Here is a 14317-nt window from a genome sequence, read left to right on the forward strand (position 1 = left end):
GTCCCCTTCTACACTGAACATCCTCATCAGTCTGTCCTTTACTTAAAAATCTAAACTGAAACTTTCACGTCTCATCTCTAGCTAAAACTGCTCCTATGAAGTTAAGCGTTTCAGTCGTCTCGCCAGTTTTTCTCACCTCACAAGGTGCTAGCTCTTTACAGGGGCCTTATCTGTCCTTGTATGGCATATGCTTCGCATGTATGTCGGGATCTACTCATACCGCTCTTTTAGACAGGGTGGAATGAAAAAGCATTTCATCCTATCAAGTCCTCTCCTCTGAGTAACTGACTGTCTTCAGCCTATTTCCCATCGCTGTAATGTTGCATCTCTTGCTATCTTATAACGCTATTTTCATGCTAACTTCTCTTCGGAACTTGGCAACTGCATGGCTCCCCTCCTCCCCAGTTTTCTCCATCTCTCTAAAGTAAGAGTTAACCAGTATTCTCAGTCATTCATTGGTAAACTCTGGAACTCCCTTCCTGCTTTTGTATTTTATCTTTCCTATGACTTGAACTCTTTCAAGAGGGAAAGGTTTCAAGACACTTATCCTTTAATTTTCGGCGACCTTTTTTGACCCTGTTCGGGGACCAGCACCTCAATGTTTTTTTTTGTTGTTTTTTTTTACATTTTTGTTGCTCTCGGCCAGTGCCTCTCCTACATGAAAAAAACTCAAAAACTGTTTCAGTTTAGATTACTTTTTAATTGCTTATTTAAAATGACTTTTATATAAATATGATGAATAAACTAAAAATAAATAAATAAATAAAACCTCCAGAAAAACAAGAAATCCTCCCCAAACAAAAAAAAAAAGTGGGTTAGATTAAAAAAAAAAAAAGCTTTTCCAATCATACTCAAGAGGAATGTTTCAAGGTACTTATTCTTTAATATTTGATGATCGTTCCTGACTTCTATTTAGGGAATGGCATCTCAGTGAGCCCCCTTTTTTTTCTCTTTGTTACTCTTGACCGATGGTCGATTTTGTTACTCTTGAGCGATGCCCCCTCGTATAGAAGAAGATGAAGAAGAAGAAGAAAAAATAAATAAATAAAACGGATCAAACAACACTCCGACTTTTCGTTTCGGAAGGTGAACACGTGTGAATGTAATTATGTGTTTTCACATGTGTGTGTGTGTGTGTGTGTGTGTGTGTATTCGTGGGTTCTTCCAAATTAAGCCAAATATTTTAATCAAAACCCATTACATGGATATATGATTTTTTTTTTATTTGTATGTAATTATCGTGTATTAATTGTACGTATTTTTCATCGTTGTTTAAATGAATTTCTGGTCCAGGTTTTGCTGACGTGTCCTGGCACGACAAAAGAGTCATAACACCCAACCTGCAGCAGCTATTGGACGACGGCGTTAAACTTAATTACAACTATGTACAGCCACTCTGTACTCCTACACGCTCTGCCATTATGACTGGCTACTATCCCTACCACCTTGGAAGGCAGGTGAGGCTCATTTCTCGATCTCGTATAATGCGTGTGTGTGTGTGTGTGTGTGTGTGTGTGTGTGTATGTGTGTGTGTGTGTGTGTTATAATAAAAATTTACACCTAATCAATTTCATAACTTAAATTTTCAGACAGTGTGGAAGTAATTTGCTTCGCCAAGCCATGATATTATAAATCAGCAATCAACCGATTCGATTTTCTGGAAGCTAGTTGACATTAAAACGAAAAAGGATGAAAGTATGAGAACTGAACATTACATAAAAATCCTAGATGTGAATAAAACAATAAAAGATGTAAAAAAAAAAGTGTCAAATATTACATATACTTTACCGAACTTTCAGTCGAGTGACATCGGTAATCACGGGATGCCATCGTTATATATATTTAGCGAAGCTTATCACGACCACCATCGTTCATCTTTCACCAACCAGCAGCAATATCTAGTCCATGAATTTGTTTCTTTGATTTACATTCTCTCGTTTCCTCTCAACTATTCCCAGCAGACACATTTTCTCAATCTTTTCTGATCTTAAGATATGGCCAATAAACTTGAGATGTCTCCTTATGTAATGAATTATATTCCTTTGTATTCCTGCTCTTCTCAGTGCCACCTCATTCCTTTTTCGTCCTGTCCAGAATATTTTCATCATTCTTCAAAGAAGGATGTAATCAACGTAGCGTATGCTGGTCACATTTTTACCGCCTATCTTTATGCTTTTCACTTCTTCAACTTCTTCAGTGCATGTCTCTAAAAAAAAGAATAAATCTTCTTACGTCCTCTCCATCTAGCTCAAAATTTAGAATTCCATATGTAATAGTGTCGAACACGTTTTCAGAGTCCACAAAACACATGCACATTTCTTTTTCTATAATAATCTTATAATAATGTTCTTCTACATAGCTGTCTATCTTATGTCTATATCTGTTTCTTTGGTATTGTAATAAAACATGATTCTCGGATTTTCTGTGATACATACCTTGAGTCATACACAAACTTACATAATCTTGTTATTCTATATACTAAAAATTCCCTAAGGGCTTCCAGCTTTTCTACTGAGATCCCATCCTCCCCAACCGCCTTTCCATGTTTCATATCTTTCATGGCCTTCTGTACTTCTTCTTTCAAAGTAACTGGTCCATATGGATATTCTAATACTTATCTACTTGCTCTTATATCTTCATCCAGCGTTTTCATGAACTCTTCCCATACATCAAGAACGTCTGTGTTCTCTCTCTCTCTCTCTCTCTCTCTCTCTCTCTCTCTCTCTCTCTCTCTCTCTCTCTCTCTCTCTCTCTCTCTCTCTCTCTCTCTCTCTCTCTTTCTTTCTCTCTCTCTCTCCATCATAACATTAACTTGGGTGTTAGTTATGAAGGAGCTTTTTGTTGGGCTTCTGCTTCCTGATACTTCATTTTTTTTTCCATACATTTGTTTAAAATGTATTTTCTGTATTTGTTCTACTTCCTCACATCTTTACGTGAGCCAATCTTCTTTCCTCTCTTTATATTACCTTTTCATATCTCTGATCATTTTTTTTTTGTATCTTTCCGGAACCGGATCCCCTTTCAGAAGTCTGCTTTCCTCCATCATCCCCAGGATCTCCTCAGTCATCATCTGTCTTACTCTTTCTTCTGGGTACGAACATTTTTTTTTTATTTACTTTTTTCTTATACATAAACCTACAGTGGTACCGGGTATTACAATCGTGACCTCTTTTATAACATTTACAGAAATTTGTTCGACATTGCTTCTTACTCAGTACAAAAGTTACACTTTACATATTCTGACCACCAAACCTAGATGACTGCAGTACTGCCTGACGAAGTCCTATTTCCGTGTCCGTACGCCGAGGCTGGATACAAATATCAAGCTGATATATGATACAGACTGATACATATCGTTTCCATTGGAATCTATGATAACATCTATAACATTTCGGGGATCACCTTATCCTCAGTCAACCAATGGAAAGGCAACTGTAAAATTATCTCGGGGATTACCAGAAATCTTATCTAAAGCGACGTCGTTTCGCCATGCGTTAAGTCTATGTCGATTCACCTACAGTTGCTCTTTACTGCTGGTGTTGTTTTCTTCGATCACACGTAGTTTCTCTCGAGGATTATGATTCCCTGGATGAGCAGTCCTTCTGTGAAACAAGTGAATCCAAAAAGTAAATAACGTATTTTCAGCCATATAAGACGCATTCTATTTATTTATTTATTTATTTATTTATTTATTTATTTATTATTATTATTATTATTATTATTATTATTATTTTATATATTTATTTATTTTTAAGAAAAGAGGATTCGAGAAATGACACTCCATTTTATATCCTGATGGTTATGTTTAATAAGTCTAGGAGTTATATTATTGGTACAAAACTTGCACCTGAAACATGTTGGTGTTTATCTGGTGAAATATATGAACAACAGTTCACAGATATCCACAGAATGAAATATATATGTCTATAAATTATTTGATAATGAATGAAAATAAAAAAGAATGGTAAAAACATGAAATTAACATAAAATCTTATAGATCATTGTCTTAATGAGACGAACATTGTACAGCTACATACTGTGAGCATGATAAAAGAAAATTATTTGCCCTCATCCTGATGCATGATTAAGCGAAAAGAAAAACCAGTTTCGTCCCCTCTTAAGACATGGAGTCACATTTTTTGGAACTTTTAGGGCACATTTATTTATTTATTTATTTATTTATTTATTTATTTATTTGTTTTTATTGATGTTGGGGGAGCAGTATGGGTATATAGGCAAGACCAGATGGAGCTTTGGGTGTATAAACTGTAGCCAGTGATGTATCCAGCGTAACTAACACTCCCAAGCCACTACGCTAGCGGAATGGGAGTTTATATATTGTTATTTTATCTCTAATACCTGTTGACCTAAAACACCAACGACATGGACAATAACACCCTTGCAAAGGATTTGGATAGGTGATTTTTATGGTATTTCTTTCATGATGCCAGTTGAAATATTTAAGGAAATATTATTTTTTTTCCGATTCCATCTTGCCAAATTATAGATGCGTCTTATCTTACGTGAAATTCGGTAAATAAAAAAAAATAAATAAATAAGTAATAACTATTATAATGATGATGATGATGATGGTGATGATGATGATGATTATAATAATAATAATAATAATAATAATAATAATAATAATAATAATAATAATAATAATAATAATAATAATAATAATAGTAATAATAATAATAATAACAATAATAAAAGTAGTAGTAGTAGTAGTAGTACTAGTAGTAGTAGTACTAGCACTTAAACTGTGCTCATGGAATCAATACAGTCACTTTTCACATTTTTTATCTATCTGCTAATTGGATCTGTTATCGCGTTTAAATAACGTTCTTAAATTAATTTCGACAAATTAACTTTGCCCCCTCATCTTGACTGCAATATATCACATACTAGAAGAGTTGACCTCGCCTGTAACGAAATCGGATCCTATCCAGCCACTGTAGTTGGCCTATAATAATTTTTGAAGCATCATGTTCTTTTGATATAAGGTTTGTGCGTTGTGTAGAGAGGAAAGGGACCGCCCGCTTCCTCCTCCTCGCCAACCCCCACTTCCCCCCACCTACATGAGTCACTACCTGAGACAAGCTATCGTGTCACTTTCTCACGGGATTTCGTTGTACAGCCAAGCTAGAGGAAAGACACATATCGTTAGAGGCGGAACAAGGCAAACAAACATAGGGGGAATATATATATATATATATATATATATATATATATATATATATATATATATATATATATATATATATATATATATATATATATATATATATATATATATATATATATATATATATATATATATATATATATATATATATATATATATATATATATTATATGCAACTGGTTCTAAAAGTTCTGCTGGGAGCTCTAGAACTAGAGGATATAGAGTTTCTCTGTTGGACAGTAGTTGTTTTCTCACTTCCCGGGCTTTACCGCGTTTAGGTTGTAGTGGCCTGTCCTCAGGAAGACTAATTATACTGCTGGGCAACAGAAGGATATAATAATCTGTGGGTGTGGACAGCCCGTCTTATTGCAGGAAGTAGCTCACAAATTATCATAAACTTCATAAGTGTGTGTGTGTCCTTTATCGTAGCTGTGCCCCTAGAGCATGTTTGCAACTTTTCTCAGCAAATGGAAGTTATTTGTCCGTTGTAAAACTTCCTTCCTTATCGGTGGGTGAAACAGGGTAGCGACCGCATATATTTAATCGTTCCAGGAGACCAGAAGGTCCTGTAACGGGAATTTCAGACCTGCAACGAGCTAGGCAAGAGGGAGCATCGGGAAGCTGACTCGAATTAGTGGCAGCTGTGAGAGGGGCTGAATCTGTGGTCGTAATAATAATAATAATAATAATAATAATAATAATAATAATAATAATAATAATAATAATAATAATATATATATATATATATATATATATATATATATATATATATATATATATATATATATATATATATATATATATATATATATATATATATATATATATATATATATATATATATATATATATATATATATATATATATATACTCGTATATATACAAAAAAAAAAAAATATGCACCTCATATTTATGATGGAATCATGCCAAGTTTGTTCTCCACCTACTCAAAAACTCCTTCATTAATAGGAACCTAACTCCCTTCATCATTTTTGCCACCTAGCCAAAAACACTTCTAATAACTTTGCTTCTTCATCTTTCCCTCCTCTATTGCCATCTCAAGTATTTCTAAACCTGAACTCTTCGCTAAAACCTTTGGTAAAAACTCTACCTTTGATGACTTGTTCTTCCCTCTCCTCCACCCTCTAACTACTTCATTGCTGGCCTTAACCCTAGAAAGGCTTATGGACCTGACGTGGTCCCTCCTCTTTGTTCTCCGAAACTGTGCCTCCGTGCTTGCACCTTAGTTAATCAAACTCTTCTAACATTCCTTCTTGCCTATATTCACCATGTTTCTAAATAGGGTGACCGTTCTAATTCTTCAAACTTATTGGCTTAATTTTATCTTATGTTTTATTTATTATTATTTTTATTTATTTATTTATTTTTTTATCCTCAGCACGAAAATTCTTAAACATCTATCACTTCATAACCTTATATCTGATCACCAGTATGGGCTCTGTCGAAACTCCTCTACTGATGATCTTTTAGTTTTCCTTACTGAGTCTTGGTCATCTTCTTTTAGAGATTTTGGTGAAACTTGCTCTGTTCCCGTAGATGTATCAAAAGCTTTTGATGGAGTCTGGCACAAAGATTTGATTTCCAAACTTCTTTCTTATGGCTTCTCTCCTTCTCTCTGCAGCTTCATCTAAAGTTTCCTTTCTGACTGTTCTATTGCTGCAGTGGTAGACGGTCACTGTTCTTTACATAAATCCATTAACAGTAGTGTTCCTCAGTGTTCTGCCATGTCAGTCACTCTCTTCCTATTATTCATCAATGATCTTTTAAGCTAAACTTCCTGTTCTATCTACTCCTACGCTGATGATACCACCATGTACTTTCGTAAATGTCCAACTCTTCAGGAAATAAACAGTTCACGCAGAGAAGCCACAGAACGCCTGATTTATAATCCCTCTACAATTTCTGATTGGGGCAGAGCAAACTTAGTATTATTCAGTGCCTCAAAAACTGAATTCCTCCATCTATCAACTCGACACAGCTATCCCCTCTTCTTCATAGACACTCAACTGTCCCCCTTTTCTACACTGTACATCCTCGGTTTGTCCTTAACTTATAATCCAAAGTGGAAACTTCACACCTCATCTTTAGCCAAAACAGCTTCTATAATGTTAGGCGTTCTGAGCTATCTCCACCAGTTTTCTGATCCCCCAACCCCCCACAGCTGCTAACTCTGTACAAGGGCCTTATCCATCCATGTATGAAATATGATTCACATGTATGGCAGGGGATGTCTACTCATTCTGTTCTTTTAGACAGGGTGGAATCAAAATTTTTATTGTCTTATTGTCTTCAGCCTCTCTCTCAGCGAGGCAATGACAGATCTCTCGCTATCCTTTAACGCTGTTTTCATGCTAACAGTTCTTCTGATCTTACTAACTTCATACCTCTCATCCTCCCGCGAGCTCGCTGCACAAAATTTTTTTTTTCTTTCTCTCATATTTATTCTGTCCATCTCTCTAATGGAAGAGTTAAACAGTATTCTCAATCAGTCATCCATTTCATTTCTCTGCTAAACTCTGGAACTCCCTTCTTGCTTCTGTATCTCTTCTTTCCTATGATTTCAATTCTTTGAAGTGGGAGGTTTCAAAACACTAATCCATTAAATAATGTGACACGCTTTTGACTGTTCGAGGCCCGGCACCTCAGGAGACCTTTTTTTATTATTATTATTATTATTTACTATTATTATTATTATTATTATTGTTATTATTATTATTATTATTATTATTATTATTATTATTATTATTATTATTATTATTATTATTATCATTATTATTACTCTAATATATATATATATATATATATATATATATATATATATATATATATATATATATATATATATATATATATATATATATATATATATATATATATATATATATATATATATATATATATATATATATATATATTGTTATGACCACAAATCCCTGCCCTTCCCACAATTACTTGAAGTGGAATGTGGTCTGATCATTTTGCACTGAGCGTTTAAGTGTTGTCCTTTCCAGGGATTCAGTGGCTTGCGGCACTGGCAAACTTGTACTAGGCCAGTTATAAAATTAGAGCCTGTGTCGCTGATAACTTCACTCCCTACATACCACCTCTCTCTCTCTCTCTCTCTCTCTCTCTCTCTCTCTCTCTCTCTCTCTCTCTCTCCATTGTGAATTTCTTTTAAATGTCATAGGTTTCCTTTTAGATATGATATTTCCTTTAAACTATGATGTTATATTTTTAATCTTTAATTACGACTTTTTTTCACACCATCATCAAGATAAAAGTCAAGTCATATTGGTAACTTTCGCTGTACTGGCAACACCCCTTGGGGGGGTCAAGTAATGACCCCCTAGTAGCCTTTTCTTCCCCCCTAAAAAATACTTATTTACTGAGTAAGTAAGCTTTTTTCTCGGCTGTGGAGGTGACAAGAACGACAAGGGGAGGTGGTTTCCATCCTGGCTGGCGGTGCGCGAGGAAGTGACCACGGATTAACACGGTTCCTCTGACCGTGTGACCTCACTCGGTCACCCATGAAGACGTGACAACTCCTGGAGGAAACGGTGTCAAGTGTTGTGGTGTTTGCAAAAAATAAATAAATAAAATAACAATGCAAGAATCATTAAAAAAAAAAAAAAACATATGTTACATTAACTTGCCTTTTTTAGAGCATCACAGTGCATATATATACTACAACACCATTTAATATCGAGGTAGGAAGTACCTGACATAGGGTGTGTCTTGCTATAAGTGTGGCACCGCCGCAGGCCGGGGAATCCCCGGAAAGGACAACACCTATATGCTCAATTCAAAATGGTCAGACCATACCTTCCCCCAAGTCACCCCTTACATGACTGGGAACATGGATTAAGATGTGCTGCAAGGTCCTCTTTTGACTCTTGCACCCTTCCACCATCGGTCGTAACACGAGCTAAGTCAAATGAGGTGGCTAGTCTGTTTCTCCCACCAGCACACAAGAAAATAGTTCAACTACTAACTCTAACAGCTGGGCAAGAATCGACAGTCACGTTCTAGGGAGAGACAATTACGAGCGGTATATAAGCGCGTTGCACAACCGCCCTCAATAACAAATCCGCCCACTGTCCAAAACTTTATATCTCTTGGTGAGTAGTGTTGTTTACTGCCTCCTAGATGCCAGGCCTTGACAGGGCGTGCGGAGGGAGTAAAATTTTAAGAACATAAAAACATAAGAATATAAGAAATAAGGGAAGCTGCAAGAAGCGACCAAGCTTACACGTGGCAGTCCCTATATGAAATATACCTACATATTTCCACCTATCATCCCCATCCATAAACTTGACTAATCTTCTCTTAAAGCTCTCTAATGTCTTAGCACTAACAACATTATTACTCATCTACCACTCTATTTGAGAACCAATTTCTTCTTATCTCTTTCTTAAACCTAAATTTTTCAAGCTTGAACCCATTAATTTTTGTTCCCTCCTGCTTGCTGATCATAAGAATTTTGCTTACATCCCCCCTTGTTATAACCCTTATACCACTTAAAGACTTCTGTCGGGTCCCCTCTTAACCTGCGTCTCTCTAAAGAATGTAAACTTAACAGCTAAAATCTCACCTCGTAAGGAATGCTTCTCATCCCCTGAATCATTGTAGTCACTCTCCTCTGTAGTGATTGTAATAGACCTATATTTTTCCTGTAATGTGGGGACCAGAACTGCACAGCGTAGTCTAGATGAGGTCTGACCAGCGCGAAATATAACTTTAATATTACTTCGGTCCTTCTGCTTTTAACATTCCTAAAAATTAATCCTAATACCCTGTTTGCCCTGTTTCTGCCCCTTATGCATTGCTTTCTTAGACGGAGTAACTCCTAAATCTTCCTCGTACCCTCTACCTACCAGAGTTTCGTTGTTTATTTTGTACCTACTCTGAGTTTCCTCTACCTACGCTAAGTACTTTGCATCTGTTGATATTAAACTGCATTTGCCCTCTGTCCGTCCATTCATTCATCCTTTCATCCTATCTCAATCTGCCTGCAAGGCGATGGCATCCGATCCTGACCTAATTAATCTACCTATCTGTGTCATCCGCAGATTTACTAACATCACTACTGATTTCACTATCCAAGTCATTGATATATATTAAAAACAACAATGTCCCTAATACTGATCTCTGTGGCACCCTACTAATTGGATTTAGAGCCGTTTATTACAACTCTTTGTCGCCTATCGCTTAGCCATGACCTTATCCAGCCTAACACCTTCCCATCTATCCCGTGTGCCCTAACCGTTCTCAGAAGCCTCTGATGGGGTATCTTGTCAAAAGCTTTACTAAAGTCCAGATATAGGATGTCATAACTATCACCATTATCTACTGCCTCGTATACTTTATTGTAAAAAACTTAACAAGTTCGTCAGACAAGACTTCCCCTTCGTGAAACCATACTGTGACTGATTTATCAAGTTATGTTTGTTTAAATGCTCCCTAATTTTCCTCGCTATCATTGACTCCAATATTTTACCTACAACTGAAATTAAGCTGACAGGTCTATATTAGGACGCTAAAGTTTTATCTCCTTTCTTAAAGATGGGTACCCACATTAGCCTGCCTCCACAATACTGGTACCTCACCTGACTCAAGTGATTTCTTAAAGAGAGAAACTAACGGCTCACTAATAACCTCTTTGATTTCCTTAAGTATTATGGGATATATTTCATCTGGTCCTGGTGTCTTGAATTTTTTTAAGCCTATCTCCTGTTTCACTATCTTCTTAGTTATGGAAATATCTGTCAGCTTCTCATCTGCTCTAAACATTTGTTCACTATTTCCTGCATGTTTTCCTGGGTGAAGACAGTTAAAAAATACTCATTCAGAATTTTACTAATATCCTCCCCAGAACTAACCAGCTCCCCATCTGCTGCCTTTAATGAACTTATAGTATCCTTATTCTTCGTCCTATATACTTGATAAAAATCCCTTGGGGTCCGTCTTCGCCTGGCTGGCTATCTTTAATTCATAATTGCCTTTAGCATTCCTCGTTAACCTCCTCACTGTTCTAATTCATTATATTGTGCTTTTAAAACCTCTTCACCTGCCCTTAATCTTTTATATATACCTCTATATAATATTTTTACCTAGCAGTCATCCATTTGGGGTAATTTTTCTGTGATTTTATTGTTCTATACGGGATGTTTACTAACTGACCTGTATGCAGTTTATCTACGAAGTATTTATACAACTCATGTACATTTACTTCTCTTAATCCCCTCAACTCGCCCCCTTCTATCATCTCCATTCCCTCATCTACTTGTCTCGACCTCACCTCTCCCATTTCAGCATAACCTGACCTTCCAATATACTCACACCTATCTCCGCCCCTTCTGGACACATCTTCCCTCCTCTTTTCCTACACCCTCACACCTCATCTCTCTCATCCTGCCTTATCTTCTCTCAACTCCGTCCCTGACCTGACCTCACCCTGCATCCGTTGTCAGTCAACTCCTTGGAGGTACCTCTTTAATTCCTCAAAATCTGCTCTCCTAAAGTCAAGTATTTTATTAGTGTTTTTGCTTCTAAAAGTTTCCTCCCATTTTAATTTGTACCTAATTTCCCAATGGTCAATGTTACCTAACTGTCCTCCAACTTCTACCTGCGTGACTGCCTCCTCCCTCTTAGTAAGAATTAGATCTAGAATATTGTTCCCCCTTGTGGGTTCTAGGACTACCTGTTTTAAGAAAATTATCCTGAATTACCTTAAGAAATTTCTCTACTTCCTTGTTACCCACCATCAGACTCCAGTCGATATTCCTAAAATTAAATTCTCCTCACTGTACCTTCCTGCTCTATTTATTTCCGGCCACAGTGAGGTGTTAATTTCCTATGTACTGTTCGGTGGCCTGTACACTACTCCCAGTACTACTGACCGTGATCTTTTCTTAATATCTATCCATATCGACTCTGTTTTCCTATCTGTTTTAATTCTACTGTTAATACAACACTGTAATGTGTCCCTAACGTATAACGCGAAGCCTCCTCCTCTCCTTGATTTCCCTGTCTTTATAAAACAGTGTATAACCATGTATCTTAATCTCTGAATTAAATACTTTTCCTAACATATCTAACCAAGCTTCTGTTAAAGCAATGATATCAAAGTTCTCTACACTCGCTATTCCTCTAAGCAAGTCTATTTTATTTAAAATACTTCTACAATTTGTGTAGTAAACACTTAAACTATTTCTCACCTTCCTTGAGCTAGTTATCTTTCTAGATTTAACTAATTTGTCCTTCGCTTTGGCCTCACAACCCCTTCTTCCCTCCAGACTAACGAAAAATCACTGGAGTTACCTCCCGCTCGAGTATTCCGGCCAAAACCCGAACGTGATAAATGCACTCCATCCCTGGCGTACAAGGTGTCCCTACCATAGAAGAGGTCCCAGTTGTCGATGAACCTCTATCCATTACTTTTACAATGACTCGCGAGCCTGTGATTCACTGTAATAGCCCTGGACAGCCACTCAGCACCAACTCCCCTTCTCGGCAAGACACCACATACCACAGAGATCCCTCTCTTGTCCCTAATCCTTTCCAAAGCTTGTCGAAACCTCCCGAGCAGTTCCTCACTCCTGACCTTACCAATGTCATTCCCTCCCGCGCTGAGAAAAACAATGGTCTTGGTCCCATAATTTTCCAAGCACGTGGCTAGCCTATCAGCTACCTTCCCTATCCCAGGCCCCGGCAAACACATCCTCGACCTACGCTTCCTATCTTTAGCACAAAACACACTAAGTGCTTAACCTGACTATCACCAAGGACAAGCACTCTACCTTGGGGCAGGGTAACTGCGTCTACCCCATCCTTCTCGTCTCCTCCCGCCATATCCACCTCCTCCTCCTCCTTCACTTCCTCCAGCAGACTGATGGGAGTCTTCGTCTCCATGCAAGGCGGCCTGAGGACCTTCAACCTCTTAGCTCCCCTGCACATAACCGACCACTGCTCCTCCGTCGCCTTGCTAGGTAAGGTGACGGTGGGGCATGACCCTCACACAGGTACTGAGATCCTCTCACAGAACTCAGCCTGCAGGTCTTAAGATCCTCTCACGAAACTTAGCCTGCACCTCTGAGATCCTTCGATGGAACTCAACCTCCACCTCTGAGACCTTCGCAACGAAGGTCTCGAAAACAGGAGAACTAACACAATCAGACGACTCAACAACACAAGGCGCCATGTCTACACTAGCCAGCTATATTAGCGTCTGGTCACTGCTCACTAAACACGTCCGTTCACTAGGAACCCTGACCTGAGACGAAGGAACCCTGACCTGAGACGAGGAACCCTGACCTGAGACCAAGGAATCCTGACCTGAGACCCAGCAATATACTTACAATCAATCATCCGCGGTCAAGCACTCTCAAGGAGTCTGGACCAGTAGTAGCATTTACCAAAAGACGTACACAGACACAGTGCCCACAAACAAAGGAGACTGGAGGGTAACACCTATCACTGTAACGAAGCTCGGCTTACACACGCAGTCGAGGAGTCATATCCCTAATATGAAGTGTTTTACACTTAATTACACTCCCAGGCAGGCTGGTATGGAGACTCCTACATAACCCATATAGGCCGGGACGTACGACCAGTAATTACTCACTTATCCCCTTAGAGCGACTGGCTCATCAAACTGTAAAAATCCCCACCTATTTTCCTCCATGCATCTGCCTTCTGATGGTACGTCTGTCTCGTGTGCTAGGTGGAGTATGACTGACTGGAAAGCGTGGGAATGGCTCGCACGCTCGTGATCACAAGGGTACGATTCATTCATAAATAAGGGAAGCTACAAGAAGCCATGAGGCCTACACGTGGCAGTCCCTACATGAATCATATCTACCTATTTTCACCTATCATCCCTATCCATAAGTCTGTCTAATCTTCTCATAAAGCTCACTAATGATTTAGCACTAACAACTTGAATACCGAGTCCATTCCATTCATCTACCACTTTATTTGAGAACCAATTTCTTCCTATCTCGTTTTCAAACGTAAATTTTTCAAGCTTGAACGCGTCATTTGCCATCTGTCTGTCAATTCGTTCATCTAATTTAAATCTGCTTGCAAGGCAATGGCATCCAATTCTG

At 37.8% G+C, this 14317-nt stretch overlaps 1 protein-coding gene across 1 annotated transcript in view; it reads left to right on the forward strand.

Annotated features, from left to right (window-relative positions):
• The window catches only part of LOC135089448 (arylsulfatase I-like), a 91108-nt gene that overhangs the window by 28044 nt on the left and 48747 nt on the right, over positions 1-14317 (forward strand). The window contains exon 3 of the mRNA XM_063985026.1: positions 1294-1457. Within this exon, the coding sequence (XP_063841096.1) occupies positions 1294-1457 (164 nt within the window). The remainder of the gene's footprint in view (positions 1-1293; positions 1458-14317) is intronic.

The sequence above is a fragment of the Scylla paramamosain genome, chromosome 33 (assembly GCF_035594125.1).
Source record: "Scylla paramamosain isolate STU-SP2022 chromosome 33, ASM3559412v1, whole genome shotgun sequence".
Classification (NCBI taxonomy): domain Eukaryota; kingdom Metazoa; phylum Arthropoda; class Malacostraca; order Decapoda; family Portunidae; genus Scylla; species Scylla paramamosain.